Here is a 24,213-nt window from a genome sequence, read left to right on the forward strand (position 1 = left end):
ACTCCTGAGACTTGTTGACAAAAGACAAAAAAAAAAGTAAGTGGAGTTTGTGAGTGCCAAAGCAGGGAAGTTACATGACAAAGCCAAGGCTTGAAGGCTGTGTCCACGTTTGTATGCAAAACAAGAAAATCCTGAACGAGGCAGCATATGTTTCCAGAGAGACTGGTATTCTTTGTTTGTTTGTTTGTTTTTACAGTCATTTTCTGAGGGGACAGCAAGTAATGAATTATCTGAACTATCGGAGATGCATTGTATGGTTAAGAAGCAATGAATAAAAAGTTAAAATTGGGTTTAAAATGTGTGTAGTAACCAGTGGCCATGGGCTGCCTCCATGCCAGGCATAGTTTCATCTCAGCGCTTACAACATACCACCTCATTTAGTCCCCATGACAGTGAGGTAGGTACTACTGTTAGCCCCACTTAACGGAAGAGGTAATAGAGGCAGAAAGGGGGTGATAACTTACTCATTACATACTGAATTCCCCAAAATTCATATGTTGAAGACCTATTCCTCAATGTACCTGCATTTGAAGACAGGGCCTTTAAAGGGGTGATCAAGGTTAAGTGAGGTCACCCTCATCTAACAGGGCTGGTGCCCTTCTAAGAAGAGATGGATAGCAGAGCCCCCCCTCGATCACATGAGAACACAGAGAGACACCCAGAAGTCTGCAAGCCAGAAAGAAAATTCTCATCAGAAACCAACCCTTGATTGTGGACTTCTCTCTTCCAGAACATTGAGAAATTTCTGTGGTTTAAGGAACCATCTGTGGTATTCTGTTATGGCAACCCGAGCTAAGACGTTACCCAAGGTAGGTCAAAGAAAACACTGGGAATCAAACCCAGACACTCAGGCTCCACTCTTACAATGAAACCACTTCACCATATGCCTCTCGAGAGCCCAGTCCCTGAACAGGAAGTAACAAGATTTCCAGTTTACACTCTAGTTCAACTCTCCATAGAAGTTTGCTTCCATTGCTTATAGCTATGGTTGCTGAGCCTTTCTTTTAACTTCTCTCTGCCTCCATCTGTAAAATGGGGGAAAAAATAACCTCTGCCAGTAAAGACCTAATGAGACAATGTATATGCAAATACTTTGCAAACTGTAAATCACAAAATAAATGGCCCTGTGTTATAAAGTATAATGATCTCAAAACTATTTGTCTTAACATAGAATCATTCCTGAAAGGCCAGCCCACAGCTTCTCAGGGGATGTGTAAGGAAAACCCAGGTTGAAATGGAGGGAGGGGAATGGGATTCAGAAGAGGGAATGTGTACTTAAAAGAAACAATACTGTCTTCTCTCACCTTCTCAATCGTGATGTTTCATTTTAGTGTCTTTGGAATACAATGCGGGTAGAAACTGCAAAACCGTTTATTACAGATTCAATTATATTTATTTAATGGAATTAAATAATACTGAACACCTGCTGCAACCATATGCTAGGTGCTGTGGGAATGAAAAGTGAGCCATGGTTACTGTATTCGAAATGCTTATCATCTAATAGAAGAAAAAGCTTAGTGGAAAATAAGCTTTTAATAGAAGAAATGTAGCATAGTGGAAAAATACTCCAGATCTTGAGCGTCAGAAGACAGGTTCAAGTTCTTTGTCCACCTATTCCCTTTACCTGGACCATTTCGATGTGTTCCCCCCCACCTGCCACCATTACCTTTTAACTCAACATCCATTGGAGCTCGGAAAAGTTTATCCTGGCTTTCTTGAGTTGGTCAAATCCCTCTTCTATAATCCTAACATACCTATGAAGCTTCCCTAGGTAGCTCTTATAACAGTTGAAATTTTTACGTTTATCTGTGTAGTGATCTCCCTGATATCAAGAACTCTTATTTTCCTAATTGTTATACTCTCTGCCCCAGCCGTGAGCTACCACGGTGGCTGGCACACAACCACCGTGCTCATCAAATTCATGAAGGAGGGAGGAAGGGAGGCACTTGGTGGGCATTTACTAGTTGGCAAAGTTACTTGTTCACTCAATAGAGATAATAATGCCCATTTTCCAGGCTTATTATGAGAATTAAATAAAATAATCAATGAGATGCTATTTTACAAGATTTAAAGTGAATATCATTTTACTACAAGGTAGACTGCTAAAGGCTCTATAGCAGTCGGAGATGAAAATACAGACCTAAAAAAGAATGAAGGGAAGGTCGTTAATTCCCTCCGGAATTAGGACAGAGAATGGATCAACGAAGACTTAACAGAGAAGGTAATATATGGCAGAGGAATATGGAGGGTTGAATAAGTAGAGATATAATACCTACTTTCTATATTTACTCTATAGAAAATGTGTGTGCATGAGTGTGTGCATGTGTGTGTGGGTGTGTATGTGTGTTTGAGTTGACTCTTTACCAGAATACCACTCTGTAAGAATATGGTTTTCTCTCTGTTTTGTTCATAGCTATATTCTCAATGCCTATAAATGTCTGGGACATGATTGGAGCTCAATAAATATTTATTGAATGAATAAATAATAATGAACCAATAATAATGAATGAATGAATGAATGAATGAATAAAGGAGATAGGGAGGATCAGATGAAATTTTATGAGTAAAAGCATTGACAAAACATAGAAAATGGTGTTAATGTGTGAAACCTGGGCTTGGAGAGACCAGGTTGCAGACAAGGAGGGAGGAGAGGAGGTAAGAGATCCAGGAAATTTAAACATAAACGCTGGTGGCTGATGAATGCCCTGGTGGGCTCCTGGACTTTAGATCACATTTGCATGGCATATTTACAGAATTTCTGAGTTTGCAAACAAAAGCCCCTAGCACTGACATCCTTAGATGAAATGGAAGGGGAAATGCTCCTATTATTAAAACACTGAAGTGAAATTCCCTTGGTCAGGCTTAATAACCAATCATCACTAAGTCCTCCTCCGCACAACATGGGACTTTGACAACATGCAATGACAGTAAAGGCAAAAATGTGTCTGTGATTGTAATAAAGATGAAACTATGGGAATCATCAGGAGCATCTGAATTCAAAATGCCAGTGAATATAAATCATGTTATTTGCATAGAAATGTGACATCGCAACAGATATTGGTTAAAATTCAAAAGTAGATGAATAATAAATAAAGTGCTGCCTTTAAAATTATAAAATAAAAGTGTAATTGCTCTTATCTTTTGGAAAAATCTCACTCATAAAGGCACTTTATATGAGAAGGGGAACTGAAAATAACCTGGATGCTAAAGACTTTCAGTCAGTGCATGATGGCCTGTTTTTTAAAGTGTTAAGAAATTACTACCTAATCAGTATCTGTGCTAATGATCTGTAATCTTACCAGTGTGTGATTGATGATAAATACCAAGTACTGATTTTTTAATAACATAAAAAGAACAGATATACAACATATTTCCAAGTCATTTAGTCTGCCTTAATGGAAAGTCTTTACAGTCCAGCTATTGTGATATAATTCAAATAAAATCTTTTTTTAAGGTGTCATTTTAATGCAAATAACCTAGCGACAGATTTTTAAACTATTGGTGCCCAAAGCTTATTTTTATCTAAGGCTCAGCAATAATTAAATTCTTGTCTAATTACATAACCCTCTAATTTAGAATCTCATTTATTTAGAGAGTCTTAAATCCATTTGAAATGACACAGAAAAGCAGGTAATTAAAAATTAAAGTGGGAATCAAGATGAAAAAGGCAAGGTTGAAGCTAGTTTTGACTGTGCTGATTAGTCGAGGACAGTGAAATGGTGGATAGGCTTGGTAGACTTTCCAAGAGGCAAAGAAAGAGGCAGGATAATGGAGCGCAGCTCCCTGAGGCACCAATCACTTTTTAAATCTTTCTGGTGTGTTTCCAGTTGCAAAGCCGACAACATGCAACTAGAAGAGATTACTTGATTGGGTATTGATGTTTGTTGAGATTCCCAGCCACAGGAAACCTTCTCCATGTCTCCTGTCCTATAAGAGAATGCCAGTCTTCCTGGCTGGTTTAGAGGAGTGGACAGCATCCAGTGAGCAGGGCCATTCTACATGGGTGTGCCTAGTCTACAGTGAGCCCTTTGGTACAGCAAGCTCATGGAGGTGCTTGAGCAACAATACACACACACACACACACAATCAAGATGGTCTTTGATAATGAATTTTATAGTTTGTGAATGGTTTTTACATACATAATCTCACTTCATCCTCATGCCAGCCCGAAAAAGAACAAGTACTTTCACTAGTCCCATTTTACAAGTGGAGAAATTGAGGTCTTGAAGGGTTAGGTAACAAATCTAAGGTACTAGGACTAGACTTCAAAAGTTTTCACTCCAAATCCCAAAATATACTAACTGCCTCATTGTTGACACCTTTTTATTTCTTTCACCCTTACTTCTCCATCTTCATTTTCCTTTTACCAACTTCCTCGCCATTTCTTTCATTCTTCTCCCTTCCCTTGCCATATCCTGCTCACTTCCTCTTGTTCCTATCTGTGCTTTGACTCTGCCAGCACCTCAGAGAGGGTCACTCAGCTGAGCGGCGTCCTCAGACGGGAAGAGTCTGGTGACGCGCCCTCAGAGGCAGAGAGCTTTTCTGTTTCTGAGGTTATTTCTGCTGCAGCCAAAGCATCGCCCACTGAGAGCTAGTTCTGGGAAAAGGAAGTACCCATGGGGTAGATGTAAGTACTTTTCCAAATTCGCCTTTTATACCAAAAAATAAGATGTCATAGGTCCTTAAGTTCACATGGAGGAGGTCAGTCTATGAAAGGATCCCCAATATGTGGCCTTCAGTATGTTCTTATGTCCCAACTCGGAGCTACAGAAAGCAAACCTCTGTCCCTGCTCCAGGAAGACAGGTAGGCTCTGTACAGAAAGACCAATTGTAACACTTATTAAATTCTTGATAAATATGTAAAGGCAAAGCTGTGATGGAATCTGAGGCTGGAGCCTCTTCTTGCCACCTGCATTGTGCACATCTCTCCACAACCGTCCCATAACACAATGGAGAGTTTGACCAGGTACAAAACCAAGCACACACTTACTGTTGTCCTCAGCAACACGACGTCTGCTTCTTGCAAGGAACATGGGACACAATTTGCCCATACGTGCCAAGCGGGTCTCCAATAAAACACCAAGGGGAGAATCCCAAGTGAGAAGATGGATCCAGCAAGGCAGAGGGTTTTCCGGCAGCTGTGAGTCTGGTAGCCAAACATCTCCTGAGGCAGAACCAAAAGGACCCAAATATTAATTGAGCACAATAAGCAACATGTAAACAAATTAGGATGTTGGTGATGAAACGGAGAGCAGAGGAAAGAAGTTGAGCGAGATGATGGGGAGGACAGGATGAGGGGTTGAGAGAGCAGAGAAGAATCCCTGACAAAATGGAAGACATGATCCCAGGCCTCCAAGAAGTCACAATCTAACTGGGAAATTCAGTTTCTGTGATTTGAACACCCAGGTACCCAATGCCAAGCACTATGCTAGGTGTTCTGTTATCTTGTTTGAGTCTCACAATCATCCTGAATAGGATATCACCCTCATTTCATAAATGACGACATTGAGCTCAGAAAGGCTGAATGGAATGACTTGTTCAGGGTCACAGAGCTAAGAAGTTGGGATGCCAATATTCAAACTCAGGTCTGTCAGCCTACAAACCTTGAGCATGATCCACAGCCTTCACAGATGTGACCATGAGACAGGTGACAGGAGCACTAGGTGATCCCAGCAATCAGTGATTCCTTTAGCTGGGACCAACAGCCTCATAGGTAAGAGGGACAAGAGCCAGGCATTCAGTCTGGAGTCAGGATTTGGTGAAAGTGTTTGACCACAAGAAGATGAACAACTAAATACTAACTTGCCTTTGGGATTTTAGGGTAGAGCTATGCATTCACAACCTCCTCTCTTGTTCAATAGCAAAGAGAATTTTACAGAAAGAGGAGAAAATCACAGAGATTATTTGATTTATTTTACTAAGGCCTATTGGGCACCTGCTATGTGCCATGAGGGGACAGGAGGCCCGGGAGGACATGAATATGAAAGGGTAAGAGACCTACCGCTAATAAATTTTTAATTTGGACAAACTTCTTTCTTTCAAGTAAAGCCTGGGACAGAACAGAAAACCATCCCAAGTTTATGGCCTCAGTTTCACAGGTACATCCCACAAAGCCACAGGTACATTTTATACTGGTTAAAATGGCTCAAATTGAGAAGTAGAGAGTCCCCGTTAAAAGCCCATTCTCCGGACCAAGACACTTTGGGTTCAAAGCCTAGCTCTGCCACTCACTCACTGAGTGATACCTGGAGGAAGTTATAGAACCTCTTCCTTCCTCAGTTTGTCATCCATAAAATGGGGCTGGTGATGGTTCCCACCTCACAAGATTGCTGGAAAGCTTAAATTTGTTAATATGTGTACATTTTAGGTAAGCATTTACTGCTGCTGCTGTTGCTATGACTACCATTTTACCATTTCTCAAAACATAAACCTGGAATTCTACCCCCTTGTTTATTGGCATTCAGATCTAAACATTCCAAGTGTCAATAATTCTGCTCTTATTAGAATTGCCTGTTGGGATAACAAGAAGTGGGAACATGCAACTTTAAATCCACCAGCTTCTCTATCTGCCTTGATAAAGATCATGATCCTTGGCTGAAAGTTGCTTTCATGTGTAATTATTAGGCTCCTCCCTTTCATTAGCAACACCTGCAGGTGCTGACTAGCTTCTGTGGGTATAGTCCCCATTTGGTATGCCTTTAATGAAATATTCACATGGACTCAGAAATACAAGCTCTTGACTGAGTTTGCAAAATAGCAAGTCTATCCTAACATAAAAACTCTTCTGTCCCAAGCTCCAGTGTTGCTCAGCAGATGTCATGCCTGGAATGGCTCGGTTCCCTCACCACACCTGGACCAATGCTCTATCAATCCCACAGTGTGCAGGATCCCAATTCTAAATTTCATACCTGTCCTGAGTCCATCCTACCATCTTTCCCCATGTGTTTTTTTATGTTCTGACACTTTAAAGTAGATCAGCTTCTACCATCCAACTGGGCCATTTTATCATCTTTTTAAAATACTATATTTAAAAGCTTTCTTATATTGCCATTGAGCCCCATCTTATCTGCCGAGTTATGCGGTCTTAGCACAAGCCCTGTGGCCATGCATTCTTTTGCAGGCTAAGCAATGAGAGCCCTTGGTATTTTCGAAGGGTCTTCATGGTCATCATCAAAATTAAGTAAGTAGAATGATTATCCTCAATTTCCAGCTAAGAACTATGAAAGTTTAAAGTTATTATATGTAATAATTATTATTAGCAACTATTTAGTAACAATAATAGCAGCTAACATTAATTGAATATTTTAAAACACTTTACCAAGCACTTGACACATTCAGTGAAACACATTAAATAAGCATCCCAAGGCATAAATCCCACCCACAACTCAAAACTGAGTTTCCAGTCTAGACCTTTGCAGCACAAGAAGATAACGTGAGCTGGCCACTTTTACTCTAAGGCTCTTTCTCTTTCTGTCTTGAATTTTAGTTCAATTTAACAACCATTTTTTAAGTGTCCCCCAAATAGCAGGTGTTAGAGGCAGAGATGAAAGAGACCATGTCTCTAACCTCAAAAAGCTCATTAGTTTAATGGGAAGAGAGACACATAAGTAGATAAGAACAGATAAGGTCAGAGCAATAAAAGGAATACATAGAGGGGTGACTATACAAATTGTCATCTAAATGAGGTCCTATTAATAACATGGAACAACAGGGGTAGATCAGAAGGAACCCAGAAAAGTCAGGTGAACACTCCCCTGGTTATGCCAGAGTATTTCTCTGACAGCTTGTCTGCTCTCAGTCTTGTGGGCGCTATAACACCAGTTAGTAGCTCCTGACCCATAATCCACTGCCAAATTTCAGTAGGAAAGCTGAAATAATATGGATAAGGAGTGTTCAATTACTGTCTGTTGAAGTAAATTGAATTGTGCTAACTTAAAGTGAATTGCATTGCAGGGAACATTAGTAGATACTAGGTTTAAAATGGCAATAACCACCATGGTGCTGTTTATTACCACCCCATAGCAATTTACTTTCTCCCATGTCCCTGAATACACTTGAGGGAACTATCTCAGCCACCCCACACTCCACCCAGTCTTACCTCCCACAAGAAGGAAGCAATCAGCCAAAAATAGAATATTGGGAAAATGTCAAAAGAATATTCCACTCATGGCAGTCTACGTGCATTATGCATTTGCACACTGTCCTTTTCTTTATCCCCCTCTGACCCACAGATTCTTCTCTTTCTGTCCCTGGGCATCTAATCTTGTGCATCTTTAAGGGCTTCACCTTTAGCTTCCATGTATACAGACCGTCTCCCCCGCAGAAGTCCAACTGTGGTCCCCAAAGCAATGGTTTAAACTTTGTTACCAAATAATTGCCAAAGCCAACTGAACCCCTAATGAATCTATAAATTCTCTCCCCAGAAAAATACACAAAGATGCACACACATAAATGTCTCCACAGAGTAGGGAGGCTCCCAGCACCTAGAGAAGACACTGCCCTAGATGGTTCCTGAGGCTGAATCAAGGCCGGTCCTGCAGAGTTGAGACTCTGTGCTTAACTCAGGTCCTGACACTACGTAAGCACTTCGTGAATGTAGAGGTATGAAGACAGGGGCTCAGGGAAATGCAGGTGAGGGCGAGAGCAGGGCAGTGGCTGATTCCAAGAAGCTTCATAGAGTGCATCCCCTGGGCTCACCAAGCCCTGGGAGTGGCTCGCAGCCTTCTTAGCCCATGGCCTGCCAGCAGGGAAGACTCCAGTGAACCAGGTCTTAGGGATGGAGGGATGAGAGAGTGAGATGTAGGTATACAACTGTCCAACCAGATAAATATATGCGTAGGCATTAAGAGTTTGTTTCTCCCTAATGGCACCATCGCCACAGTTGTGACTGTCATGCTGTGGAGCCATAAGCAAGCATAGCGCTTAAAATGAGCTCTGGAATCTCCTCTGACCATCTCCACCCCGAGTGACATACCTTCTTTAAACATATTAATTTATCCCATCAAATTACAATCATATCCTGTTGGTTTAAGAGCCATTTATTCTCTTTAAGACAATTTTGCATTTCTCTACTGGCTTCATTAAATATTTGGAAGTCTAAATAATTCATTTCTTAAAGTTTACCTTCCTAAGATGATCTCTTTTCTCTTATTCTGGTGGGGAAGAAAAAGTTTTACTATAATTTTCATGCATGACAACAATTCACCTCATTGTTTATCACAAGCCCTATTCACATTTCTGCCTCAGTAGTTTCTTGCTTCACACACTTCCCGCTGAAGGATGATTCTCCAAGTGTCCTGTAAGTTAACTCGACTTCTGATCCGGGTGAGAAAATTTTAACCTGAGTGATGTAATCTAGAAATCTTAAATCAGAGACTTAAAAATTACGACTCTTTATGACCTGCTAAATATTTCTTAAAACTTTAAATTGGTCCTCCAGTTATTTTCATATAAAAATTATAATGTCTACCTTTTCTTTAAAATAAATCAGGAATTGTAAGCCCTGGCAGTGTGGCTCAGTTGGTTACAGCATCGTCCCAATACACCAAGGTTGTGGATTAGATCCCCAGTTGGGGCACATACAAGAATCAACCAACAAATGCATAATAGGAGGAACCACAAGTCTGTCTGTCTGTCTCTGTAAAATCAATAAAATTTTTAAAATACAATAAATCAGAAATTGTGACGGCACGGTGCCCACATTCTCGCACTGTAAGAATCAGCTGGAGAACACCAGGACACATTGTGCATCATCACCCAGGAGCTAACCCCACCCCATCCAGAGAGAGGCAGCACGCGGCGCGTTCACACGGGGGCCCTTAAACAGCAAATCAACTCCAGCAACATGCAGTGTGGATGATCCTCATAATAGAATAAATAAGAAATGAAACAAGTCAGTGGGAAGGATTACATCAACATGAAAACTTTTTCATAAGGTTAACAACAACTAAAACGTAAAACATATTTTTAGGATACACTTAGATAAAAGAAAACTCTGTAGAAAGGAAAGCAAGGGAGTAATGAACACATGAGGCCGGACAGTGCTTGCCTGTACTGGGGCAAGGCAGGGATATGAGCGGCTACCTTGGCAGATGTAGGTTGTTGTCAAGGTCTTAGCTTGTGTCTGGGGTGGTTGGATCATCACATTATTACAGAGATCTAATTAACTAACTAACTAACTAACACAGCATGGCAAATGACAGTATGCCATGAACCAAGGACAATCTCATTGTGAGCACTGAAGTCTTAGGGGAAAAAGGAAAATCAGCCAGAGCGAGGAAGAGATGCTCCCCTTTAAATGATCAAGCGGTCCTTTTCCCATGGCCTTGCCATGGTTTTTTTTCTCCCAACACTGAGGCCATAAGTCAGATTCCATTTCTCAGCTCATACGGGGCCTACTCATGGGAGTTACCGCCTTACCCTATAGGCCAGTGGTTTGTAACCAAACCAACGGTAATTTTGTCCCACAAGGGACATTTGGCATTAGCTGGAGACATTTTGGGTCATTCTCAACTGGGTTACAGGTGCCACTGATGTCTGATGAGTAGAGACCAAGAATACTGCTAAATACCCTGCAATGCAGAGGACAGCTGTCCCCAAGAAAAAATTATCTGCTCCCAAATAATGCCATGGTTGATAAGCTCCCTGTAGGCATATTGGTCTCCCCCACCTAAACTATGAAGATCTCTAGGTCCGAATGCCAAGAAGGTCATCCTCAGCACCCAGAGAACTAGAGCATTTTGACATGAAATCTATATTAAAAAAGGATTTGCACTCAACGCCAAATGACCACGAAGGTCCGTCATGGTTACAGCAACTCATTTTGCAGCTGAGGGAACTGAGCTGTTAAGAAAGAAAGACAATTGTCCACGTGGTCTGCATGTGATTCCATCCCTGACCTGAGCCACTCTATCTCACTCTCCTGAAGCCACAAGGACTCGACTTTACCTTGAACTCAGGGGGCCCCTTCCTGTCTCGGGCTCTTCCCATGGCTGGCTGATTCTCATCCTTCCAAGTTTCCTTTCACTGTTTTCTGCTCAGAGAGGTTTCAGCCACTCTCTTATCTTTTAAATATAAGCACCTGATCTCATACACTCTTTACACATAGGTTTTTAGCATTTGCACAATGTGCAGTTAGTATTTTTTGCTTGCTCTTCTCATTGTTTCTCTTTTCTGCCCCCACAACGAGACTTTAAGTTCTGTCAGTTTCGGATCCATTCAAGTTGTTTTCTTCTAGTGCTGTTTACCCAGCACCGAGTGCCTTACCTGCATATAGTGGGCACTCAGAACACACTTGCTGGATGAGGACAGGAAAGCAGGAAAGGAGGCAGGCAGAGAGGGAGGGAGGAAAATGAATACACATCACTCTCCTTGTTCCTAGCCCAACTAGTTTAACTCTGTCCTGTTCTTGGACGCTCTAAACACTAAATCAGTCCACAGTGGGAGGGGGAGTGAGGAAATATAAGCAACCCCCCGATACAGCTCTTTGCCTTTGGTCTTAGCAAGTGTTAACTAGTCTCATCATTGGCATCACACTCAAGTTACTGTAAGGCTAGGTTTCTTAAACATCCTTGACAGATCCTTATAATCTGTCTCCAAAAGTTCAAAAGTTGCTAAAGTTAAGACTGAATTTCACAAACTTCTTACCTTCAACAGAGACAAACCGAGAGTCTGGGCTGGAAGGGACTATCTGATTTGGATATCTGCTGCCCGGGCTTCTGCTATGGACCAAAAGGTGTGTTCACACTTGCCTTGGGGTGATCTGTGCTAATTCCCCAGTCTTATAAAGAAAATTTTTCAAAGAAATATTTTCCAACAAGGACTACTTGACAGCTGTCCCGTTTCTATGAGCGATGTTGACATGTGCTGAGTGGCGGCAGGAGTGAGCCTTGAGGGGATGCTTAGGAGTCACGTGGCCTGGCTACCCTTCTCTGTCCCAGGCTGCTCAAATGTCATGTCAACTCAATTCCTGGCCTTGGAATTTCACTTCTCTCTCAGTCCTAGCCTCGGAATGCCGCCTCGCTGGCCATCGAGTCCCAGCGTTATCACACAGTCGCTATGGGAAACGGTGAAACGACACCTGTGTCGAGCGTCTGGTCGCAGAACCGAGGAGCTCGTCCTCGGTGCCGCATCCCGGGCATAAAGCCCGAGGTGTCTGTTCAATTCAAATCGCCTCCTGTATCTAAGGCCACGGAGAAGGTGGGTCTGCTGGAGACGAATTTCCCACCTTCAAGGGGCTGACAGGAAAGAGGATGAATTGAAAAATAAGTAGAGTTCAGAGCAGAAAACATTGTCATATGTGTTCTGAGGGGAAATGCTATTAGCTTCCGATGATAAAGATATACTACTGAGATGATGAAGAAAAACTTTTTTCAGAATTGCTACCTGAGGTGAACTCGGAAAGAACTGTTAGAATTTCAACAGTTGCTAAAGGAGGGGAGGGGAGAGGGCCCAATGGAGCTAGCCTTCAGCAAAGGTGCAAAATTTGAAAACATGGAGTGTATTTAAGGACAAGATGTAAGGTTATGGTGTTGCAGGTTCATGTGTCATTGTGTTACAGTGAAGCCAGTCACATATGGACAAATAATGCAACTTTCTGTGGCACTTTTGGATTCTTGAACACGTAGTCTACTCCAGCTAGCCACTGGCCAAAAGAATTTGCTGAACCCTTAAAAACTGCACCTCCATTTTCCCCCTCCACAGCCAGCAGGTTGACCTCACAGGGCTTCCCGAAAGCTGTGTCCTGAGGCAAAGTCAGGGGTAGAGGGGCCACTGCCTCTGGCCATTCTGACTGGGCAGCAGTCAGGTGATGGAAGCGAGATGAACATACGTGCTTGGGACATTCGTGTGCTTTGACCGATCGGGGTTTCCTTTTCTCAGCCCCGGAGGTTGATTGGCTGGCAGAAAAGCAACCTGCCCTACCCACCCCTCCGTGGCAGGCAAGGTAACACCCTGCCTTGTGGATAATTGTCCACTTGGCATGAAAACACAGTTCGTGCGAATAATTACTTATTATGTCTCACTCACCCTAAATACTTATTTTTCACATTCTGCTTTAATCCTATAAGGAAGGTAATATTAGCTGTGGGCAAGAAATAAGGAAGGCAGATTTCATGGAAGTTAAGGAATGTACCCAGACTGACCCAGATGGTAGGTAACAGAGCTGGATTCTTCTTACTTAGCTCTTCCTGCCTCTCACGTAGACACTCCCTTTTCAGCCCTCATCTGGCAGGTGTCATGAGGGACAGTACTTGAACTTGGGCTGATTGTTTACATTTGAACTAAAGAATTTGCTGCCCAGACAAGTTATGTTCCCTGAAACAGGTTTTCACAAGCTTCAAACTGCAGAGTGAGAGGGTATGGCCAAGAGAGACTCCACCCAACCAGAGGGTGGTTTCTACAAGTAACATTTTAATCTTCTGATCTGGCCATCTGGGGCCAAAGGCATGTTCTAGGTTCTCATGTGATGCTGAAACTAAAACATTTTTGCTGGTGACGTTTGAGAAATGTAAGACGGTCAGAGCACACACAGGTCAGTATCTGGAAATGCCATCCTGTCTGGGAACTTACTCACTGCACTGACTGACTCTCAGGATAGAGACCCGACACAAGGCAGAGCAAGAGAAAGGCCACATTGAAAGACAAAACACATGGATTCAAGACCTGTTTCTGCCATTTATTAATTTTATCATCTGGAAGTCACTATCCCACTTAAAAAATAAGGCTACTAATGACTGACTCACAACACTGTTACGACAATGAAATGGGATGACGGTGGTGAAAGTGTTATCCATATATAAGCTGCTATTTTGAAGGCAATTAATTAGACTAAAGGCTCCCTGAGGCACCCCCAGTGACACCCTAGCCTGTCTGGCCCCTCCTTGCTCAGATCAGCTTCCCTGACCACCAGCAGAAAGTAGCTGCCTAGCACAGCATGCTGTTTTAAATCTCTGCGTGATATTTTTCTTTTTCTTTTTTTTTTTTTTTTTAGAAACTGTTACTGGAATATAAGTAGGTCTGCTTTGTTCATTGTTACAATTCTGGCACACAGTTAAACAGCTCCTGGCACTTAGCAGACTCAAATATACTTTTCAAGTGAACAAATGTCTTAGATTACATTGTAGGGATTGCAGTTGAAGGAAGTAAATTGGAATATTAGTAGACTGGTAAACAGAGTGGCCAGAAATGACGGTCATAGACTGTAGACTGTAAGCGTCTGGTGGGACTCAGCAAACATCCAGTCAAACATAACTTTGCAGAGAAGAAAACTGAGAACTTAAGAGAATCTCCAATAGGATGATGCAGGGAAAAATCACAGAAAAAGCGATGATCTCCTTCCAGAGGCATACTTCCACTCTTCGATCACGGGGGCATGTATCTTGGCAATAAGTTGTATCCCCAAGTATTATTTGTCTTTATTCCCTTCCCATAGGATTTCTGACAATGAAAGAGGGAGAAGGATGCTATCATGAACTCTGAGGGAAGGAAGGGTCAGAGATGGTCTGGCTCTGCCTTTCTTTTACAACTTGAAACACTCACACCTCCAACGAAGCAAACTTGACCTCCTGGGGAAGCCTGTTCCGTTTTCAGAGGCCTATCAATAATGGCACCATGTGCCAGATATTGGGTTAGAGCTCATTCTCACTCACCACACACATGGCCACACACAAACACTTCCTTTCCCACCAGAACAACTACATTTTTATTTGTTCAAGCAACATAAGATCAATGTAACTATATTGAGCTTTCCTTACAAGTTTATATCTAAACAAGGGCCTGTGTAGATAAAAAATTATTTTGAAAATCACTCTCTTACCAGTCTCTCTTATTGAGAAGGCCTAAAATCTTTTCCATCTAATGAAAGTAGACGGCAAGCATGCTATAGAACAATGGTTACCATGCTTTTTTTTTTTTTTTTTTTTTTTAGCATAAAAAGCCCTTTTTTAACATTGTTGGCAAAAGATAAATTGTTAAAAACCACTTTGGAAACCAGTTTTGCACTCTATAATTAGGCTAAAGTTAGGCACACTGTGTGATCCAGTAATTTCACTTTTATCTTCTCTACAGAAATGTGTGCCATGTGCACCAAGAGATGCAAAACAAAGAAAAATTCAAAGCTGAAAACAATCTGAAAGTCCAGCAACAATGAAATGAACTTTTAAAAACAAAGTGTAGACTTCCGGTCAAGATGGCGGCGTAGGTAAACGTGGCATTGCATCCTCCTACAACCACATCAAAATTACAACTAAACTACAACACAACCATCATTCAGAACCCCCTAAAATCGAGCTGAATGGAAGTCCTACAGCTACGGAATTAAAGGAACAGCCACACAGAGACTGGTAGGAGGGGCGGAGGCACGGATGGGCTGGTCCCACACCAACGTGAGGTGCATAAAAACCAGAAGGGACACCTTCCCTGGGAATGTCCTCCCTGAGGAGGGAGGGGTCCCCGTCCCACACCAGCCGCCTAGCTCAGGGTTCTAGTGCCCATAACTTCTGGCTGTAAAAACCAGCGGGAACTGAGGCTGAGGGAGGCTGAGGCTGCTGGAACCCCAAGCAGCTCCTCTTAAAGGGCCCATGTGAGGATTTACTTGAATTTGCTCCTTCTGGGCTCCAGTGTGGGGAAGGCAGCTTGAGGGGTGCCACAGACATACAGGGAAGAATTGAGCTGTTTGGCCTCAGAACGAGGGCTGGAGGGGCAGCTTTCTCATGGACAGAGATGCTGGCAGAGGCTGTTTCTTTGGTGAGCCCTCAGCAGACAGTCGCTATATCTGGGATTCCAGCAACCTGGGTCACACTGTTTGCCTTGCCCTGGTGATTCCCTGGGGCCCTGCCCCACCCAACTTTCTGGCCCACCTAAGCTGTTTCCAAAGTTTACCATAGGATTGGCCTGTCTTGGATCCTGCTTCAGAGTTTCCTAAAATCTCTGAAACAAGCAGCATCTGGTCTCAGCAAGCCCCATACCTCTTGTTAAGTGGCCCTAGGCCTGGCACTAGAAGCAGCCGGCCTTGGTTCACAACTTGGTTTTTCCTGAACACCTCCAAGCCCAGCACAAGAAGCAGCCATCAGAAGATCACTTTGTAGCTTATGCCAGGTGGCCCTGGATAGAACACAGGCAGTGGCTGACCTTGCCCCAGAGCCAGCACACCCAGTGGACAGCTTCAGACCACATTGATACACTCAATGAGCAGACTCAGTGGGTACCAGAGCCCTGATGAAGTAAGTCTTGCTCTGTGTAGTGGGCCCCTACACAGCTGATCCTCCAAGGTAGACAGAGGCCAGTGGCTAGTGGGCACAGCCAGTCCTTGCAGCTGATTAGCCTGAGTAAATCCCTCCCATTCATGTGCCAACACCAATTAAGACTCAATTACAACAAAGGGTGTATAGTCCACACTAAGGGTATAACTCAAGGGCCCAGCTGGGGTGATCAGGGAGGCTGTGCCATTGGCCACCCTACAAAGCCTAGGAGACATAGCAACTCCACCTAACACATAGAAACAATCACAGGAAGCAGCCAAAATAAGGAGTCAAAGAAACATGTCCCAAATGAAAGAAAAGAACAAAACTCCAGGAAAAGAACTGAGCAAAATGGAGATAAGCAATCAATCAGATGCAGAGTTCAAAACACAGGTTATAAAGTTGCTCAAGGAACTTGGTGAGACATTCAAAGGACTTAGTGGGACCTTCAGGGAACTTAAGGAAAACTCCAAGGAACTTAGTAAGAACATCAACTAAGGACCAGTCAAAAATTAAGAATGCACTAATTGAAATAAAGAATAATTTACAGGAAATCAATAGTAGAGTAGGTAAAGCCAAGAAGCAAACCATCGATTTGGAATATAAGGAAGCAGAAAACACTCAATCAGAACAGCAAGAAGAAAAAAAAATCCAAAATAATGAGGGTAGTGTAAGGAGCCTCTGGGACAACTTCAAGCATGCCAACATTCAGATCATGGAGATGCCAGAAGAAGAGAGAGAGCAAGAAATTGAAAACCTATTTGAAATAATAATGACAGAAAACGTCCCTAATTTGGTGAAGGAAACAGACATGCAAGTCCAGGAAGCACAGAGAGTCTCAAACAAGTTGAACCCAAAGAGGTCCACACCAAGACATATCATACAGAGAATCTTTTTTTTTAATCCTCACCCAAGGACATTTTTTCATTTTTTGTTCAGATAGAGTGGGAGGGAGAGAGAGAAAGAAAGAGAGAGGAACATCGACATGAAAGGTACACATCGAGTGGCTGCCACCCACACGACCCAACCAGGGCTGGGGACAAACTGCAACCGAGCTACGTGCCCTTAGTGGGAACCGAACCTGGGTCTCTCTGGACCACAGGCCGACGCTCTAACTGCTAAGCCAAACTGGCCAGGGCCAAAGAGAGAATCTTAAAGCAACAACATAAAAGCAGTTTATTACCTACCAAGGAGCTCCCATAAGACCAGCAGCTGATTTCTCAAAAGAAACTTTGCAGGCCACAAAGGTGTGACAAGAGATGTTCAAGGTGATGAAAAGCAGTGACCTACAACCAAGATTACTCTATCCTGCAAAGCTGTCAGTTAGAATTGATGGACACATAAAGAGCTTCTCAGACAAGAAAAAGCTAAAGGAGTTCATCACCACCAAACCAGTATTATATGAAATGTTGAAGGGTTTTCTTGAAGGGGAAGAAGAACAAAAATATGAACAATAAAATGGCAATTAATACATATCTATCAACAATTGAATCTACAAACAAAATGAGCAAGCAGAACAGAAACAGACTCATAGATTCAGAGAAGTTTTTGTTGCTTGCTAGATGAGTGTGGGCTAGGGAGATGGGTGAAAAAGATGAAGGTATTAAGAAGTACAAATTGTTTGTTAGACTGACGAACCTCAAAGGGAAGGGGGGAGGGAGGGCGGGATGAGATAAACCAAAGAACTTCTATGCATGTACGAATAACCAATGGACACAGACAATAGTGTGAGGAAGGCAGGAGGGGGGCAGGATTGGGGATGAGGGTGTCAATGGGGAAAAAAGGGGAGAACATCTGTAATACATTCAACAATAAAGATGAGTTATAAATAAATAAGAACAAAGTGTAGTCCTACTTTAATATAGTCTGACATGATGAAGATGAAAAAATTACAATTTCATGCAATAATATGGATACATCTCACAAAAGAATAAATGTGATCACAATCATGTAAACTTCAAAAATATTATTATTGGATGCATACAAATTTAGAAAAAAATACTTTTTAATAGGCAAAAATATAATCATAATTACAAAAGTCAGGTGAGAGGTTTCCTCCGGGCTGGAGGAGGGCAACAGAGATGGCTTGTAGTTAGAAAGGGCCCCAGGAGAAGTTCTGGAATGCTAGCAGTGTTCTCTTTGCAACTTAGGCAATGATCGTATGGCTTTTGATTTATTACTAAAATGTTTTTATGCATTTTTTACACCTTTATATGACATTTAAAAAATGTCACATATTATCAAATGATATACTGCTACTTCTGCTTATGGGAGCTATATTAATGCTTGTTGGGCATATGAGTCCTTGGACCCACAACAATAACCCTAAGACTTACTTAGAGTCAGGGCCCACAGGGTTGCAAACACTGGGATAGCAATTACAAAAAGAGCATTGATTTGGAGATAGCAGAGCCTGGGTTCTAGTCTGAACTCTGGTCCTATTAAACAATCCCTTTCCCCTCTCTGAACCTCAGTTTCTCCATCGGCAACAGAGAGGATTGAATTATATGGTCTCTTGAGTCCCTCTAAATTTTGAAACCCATAGTTCTTGTAACAATAGAAACCTCCCCGTGTGATAGCCTACAGCCCTCTCATGGGTGCACACCTAAGGTCATAAATCCCTTTCATGGAGATGCCTCCACTTCAAAGTCCACGTCCACATGGCCTTCACGCAAGCTTCAACATTCTTTTAAGGAAAAATAAAAAGTGGTTTCTATTGCACCATTTGTACAGATTGATGCCAACATAGTGTGCAGACCACCTGCCTCAGAACTATTAGACAGCTTTCTTTGGAAGACTAAGAATGCCCCCTGCTTGACCCTGAGAATGGGTGCTAGCACACCAACGTGTGACTCTCTGGCCACTATGCCATATTTATCGACTGAGCATCGGAATCCCTCAGTATAAAACTACTTGATTCATTTCTATAACTTGTACTCAGACTTGAGCATGGCCTTGGGGAAAGTTTCTCATATTCTGTAAGATGACATTATCAAGCCTCATGCATAATTCTGGTTTTCACTGATAGTAAGAGAGCAAAAAAATTTAATTTTTGTTTCATTTTGCATTCTAATAAAAATAATGTAATTTTATGTCGATTTAAGTTTGACTCAAAGGGACTTTCTTAACACGATGTTTCCAATTTTTTTTCATATAATAAAACCCATATTCAGACAATATTTGCATAATGCAGATCAGGTAAAAAGATGAGGCTGTTTAAATCTGAAGGGGCCCGATAGTTTGACATTCCTATAAGGACCTCTGTAATGCATCTGTAAAACCCCAGTGCCATCCATGCAACCCCAGTCCTGTAGCCCTGCCTTATCCTATATGTATAGCAAAATAATACCTTTCTCTTCTCTTATCTCCTTCAGTCTAATCATACCCATTATCTGGCAAAGTTGCACCTAACATGAGTATGTCCTACAACTACTCATTATTCCTAGAAATCTTCTAACAATTTTTAAAAGCACTAGTCAAATGCTTCAGCCGGTTTGGCTCAGTGGTTAGAGCATCAGCCTGAGGTCCAGAGAGACCCGGGTTTGGTTCCTGCTAAGGACACGTACCTTGGTTGCAGTTTGTCCCTGGCCCTGGTTGGTCATGTGGGTGGCAGCCACTCGATGTGTCCCTTTCACGTCGATGTCTCTCTCTCTCTCTCTCTCTCTCTCTTTCTCTCTCTCTCTCTCCCCCCCACTCTATCTGAACATAAAATGGAAAAAAAAAATGTCCTCGGGTGAGGATAAAAAAAATAAAATAAAAATAAAAGCACTAGTCAAATAAAACTTTCTTTGTGAAGCATCCTCATTTAGTATTAATCTCAAGCTCATCCACACCCTCTTCTCTCTTTGAATCATCACCACCACTATACATCCAGTTATATGACTTAAAAATCTAAAAATTCCTTTTACTATTCTCCTCTTCCTCTCTCAACATCTAAGTAGTTCAAGGTCTCTCTCTCTTTTTTTTTTTTTGCAAATATTCATAGGAGCTTTATAAGCCAAACTTGGAATAACCCAAACTACAGACAGATCAATGGATAAACAAAGTGATTATCTATGGAACACAGTACTGCTCAGCAATAAGAAGAATTAATTATTCATATAAGCATTATTGTTGAATCTCAAAAAAACTGTGTAGCATGAAGGAAACCAGTAGTTTTAAAAGAATATACACCTTATGATGCCTAAAATTATGGAAAATATGAAATAATATATTGTAGAGAAAGATAAATCTATGATCTCCTGGAGGGCTGGGGAAGGCAGGGAGAGAGATTGTAAAAGGGCAGGGGGTACATACGGGGTGGGGTGAAGGTAGGTCAAGTTCTATTGATTGTGTCCTTGATATTTCTCAAGTTGGCCTCCTCTGCACATTCCTGATGCTATTGCCTTAGTTCAACCTGTATTCTCTCTAAAATCACTGCAGAAACCACTGTTTCCAGTCCCACCTCCATCTACACTGTTGTCCACACTGCTACAGAGTTATCTTTATAAAACAATTACAGTTCCTTATAGAGTGACCAACTGTCCTGCTTTGTTCAGGACTGAGGGGTTTCTTAGAATGTAGGTGTCAGTGCGAATGCCCAGAAAGTCCAGACAAACCAGGATGGTCGGTCACTTACTTAAACCACTAAATCCATTTAGAATGGCAAGACAAGTTCTACTCATCTTTCCACACTATCTTTTCAGCCTCAACTCTGTTTTCTCCATCCTGCCCCATCACTCATACATACACTCTGCGCACCGGCTTTGCCAAGCTACATTCAGTTCTCCGAATGGAATGTGCTTTGTTCCTTAACATCTCAGTACCTTTGTACATTGTGCCTCCCTGATCTAGAATGTCCTTTGCCTTATCTAGGTTTTGGTAAACCCCTATCCGCCTATCATCTAAGTAGGGATCTGGGACTTTCATCTCTACCAGGTAGCAACAAGCACCGTTCCCCAACTGGTGTCAGTGGAAACCATGTGGAGCCTGACCTTCACTCCCACTCAGCAGTGACAAAACTCCCCTCACCCTCCATGGTGGGGTGCTGTTAGAGGAAGTCTAGTGGAGAGAGTCATGATTTTTTACTACCACCTAATAATAACAAGACTCCATCCAAAAGCATCGTGTGGGGAATAGTGAAAGATTCCCAATCCTCCAAGCCATAGAGGTATGATTGAGATATAATAAAAAGTTGGAACACCCCACTTCAATCAACAATAATGATGAGTCTCCCCTTCTCATGTCAATGGAGGTTGAGTAGTCAACCTGGACCTTCACCACCAACTGACAGTTAGAGGTGGTAACTTACTCTTATTCTATTAGGGCATTGTCAACAGAAGCCAACTAAGACATCAGTTTTAAATAAAATCCAGAGTTTTACAATACTACCTAGTTACATAATACATAAAATGTCTAGGTTTTCACTTTTAAATAGTCTCATCAAGCACAAGAAGATCTTAAACTGAATAAAAAAGCACAACCAATAAATGCCAACACCAAGATAAGAGAGATATAAGAATTATCTGGTAAGCAGCCATCATAAAAATGCTCTAAGTAATTACAATCACATTGAAAACAAACAAAAATGTGGAATATTTCAACAAAGAAATAGAAAATATAAAGTAGAACCAAATGGAGATTTTGAAACTGAATAATCACAATTACTGTTTTAAAAACTTAATTGATGGACCGAGCAGTAGAATGAAGGGGCAGGAAAGAATCAGTGAAATGAAAACTAGAACAATAAAAAGTGCCCAATCTGAATTACAGAGAGAAAATAGTCCAAAAATGTTGAACAGGGCCTGTGAAACTATAAGATCATGTCATTGGAATCCTGGAAGGAGAAGAGAAAGAGGTCGTGACTGAAAAAATACTCAATAGCTGTAATTGCCAAATTTTGGCAAAAGACATATGCCAGCAAATTCAAGAATTTGAGCAAACCCTAAACAGAATAAACCAAAAGAAACCCACAAAAATAAATGTAATAATCAGACTTGGAAAATTGAAGACAAAAAAAAAAAAAAGTCTTGAAAGCAGCCCCAAAATAGCAATACCTACCTACAGAGGGAAAAACAACTTGAATAATTGCATATTTTTTCATCAGAAAATATGAAGGCCAGAAGAAAATAACACAACACATTTCAGGAGCTAAAGAAAAAGAGCATGTTGCCAACACATCAACCGTAAATGAATGACAAAGAAAATATTTTCTAAAGAGGAAATAAATAAAAGAAGAAATCGTGGGATATCAGGAAGAAAGAGAGAAATTATGATAAACAGAAATAAGAGCAAATAGATTTCTTCTTGAGTTTTCTAAATTATGTTTGTGGTTGAAGAATTATAACACTGATATGGTTTTAAATGTATGTAGACATTTGAGACAATATAAACAAGTGGTAAAAAGATAAAAAGATTAAGATTCTTAAATTTCACTTGATCTGATAAAGAGAGGACAGTAGTAGCCCTGGACGGTTTGGCTCAGAGGTTAGAGTGTTGGCTGCAGACCAGAGAGTCTAGGGTTCGGTTCCCGCTAAGGGCATGTACCTTGGTTACAGTTTGTTCCCAGCCCCAGTTGGAGTAGTGTGGGTGGCAACCAGTCAATATGTCTCTTTTTTTTTTTTAATCCTCACCCGAGGACATTTTTGCATTTATTTTCAGATAGAGCAGGAGGGAGAGATGGAGAAAGAGAAAGAGAGAAACATCAATGTGATAGAACCACACTGACTGGTTGCCACCCACACAACCCCAACTGGGGCCAGGGACAAACTGCAACCAAGGTACATGCCCTTAGCGGGGGCTGAACTCAGGTCTCCCTGGTCCGCAGCCCAATGCTCTAACCGCTGAGCCAAACTGGCTAGGGCCAATATGTCTCTTTTATATCTATGTTTCTCTCTCTCTTTCTTCCCCGCTCTCTCCCTCCCGCTCTATCTGAAGATAAAGGCAAAAAATGTCCTTGGGGAAGGATAAAAAAAAAGAGAGAGAGAGAGAACACTAGTCAAGTGTGGCAAGTTATGTATATACAACTTAATATTTAAAACAACCACTAAAAATTCAATACAAAGAAATATGTTTACAAACAGTATCCATTAATCAAAAGGGTATTCTAAAAATTGTTTACATAGCCCACAAGAAGATTAAAAAAAAAGTCAAACAAAAAAAGACAGAAAACAAAACAAAAAATAAAATGGCAGACATGTTCTATCAATAATTACATTAATTTTAAATGGTCTAAATATGGTTTAAATACATCAATTAAAAGACAGAGATCATCTAAGTGAGTTAAAAAAACATGACCTGACTATATGCAATCTATAAGACTTGCTTCAATGTAACAATATAGGAAGGTTGAAATTTTTAAAAAATTTTTAATTACAATTTACATTCAATATTATTTTGTATTTATTTCAGGTGTACAGAATAGTGGTTAGAAAATCATATATTTTACAAAGTGTTCCCCCTGAAATTTCCAGTGCCTCAAATAGGCAGGTTGAAATTAAAAATGGAAAAAGATATATCAGTCAAATATTAGTCAAAAGAAGTCAGAGTGACTATATTAATATGAGATATACTTCAAAACAAAGAAAATTACCAGAAACATAGAGGGACAGTATATAATGAGAAAACATTACTGCACCAAGAAAACATGGTAATCCTAAAAGTGTACACATCAAATAAGGGGGCTGAAAAACACATAAAACAAAACTAACAGAACAGGAAGAAAAAACAGACAAATACACAATTATAGTTGAAGACTTCAACACCTCTCTCTCTCTCACCAATTCTTTGAACAACTAGACAGAAAATTAACAAAAACTTCAAAAACTTATTCAACTAACAGTTTCAAATGGATATTTATAGAACACTCCACCAACAATAGCAGAATACACATTTTTTACAAGTGTTCATAGAATATATCCAAAGATGGACCATATCCTAGGCCATTAAAAAAAAAAATACCTCAACAAATTTAAGAGAATTAAAATCATATATATTG

The 24,213-nt window shown here is 41.1% G+C and overlaps 1 protein-coding gene across 1 annotated transcript in view; it reads right to left on the reverse strand.

Annotated features, from left to right (window-relative positions):
* Window positions 1-24,213, reverse strand: part of ATP13A4 (ATPase 13A4) — a 135,438-nt gene that overhangs the window by 91,926 nt on the left and 19,299 nt on the right. The window contains exon 2 of the mRNA XM_036242856.1: window positions 4,991-5,164. Within this exon, the coding sequence (XP_036098749.1) occupies window positions 4,991-5,164 (174 nt within the window). The remainder of the gene's footprint in view (window positions 1-4,990; window positions 5,165-24,213) is intronic.

The sequence above is a fragment of the Molossus molossus genome, unplaced genomic scaffold (genome assembly GCF_014108415.1).
Source record: "Molossus molossus isolate mMolMol1 unplaced genomic scaffold, mMolMol1.p scaffold_m16_p_5, whole genome shotgun sequence".
NCBI classification, from domain to species: Eukaryota; Metazoa; Chordata; class Mammalia; order Chiroptera; family Molossidae; genus Molossus; species Molossus molossus.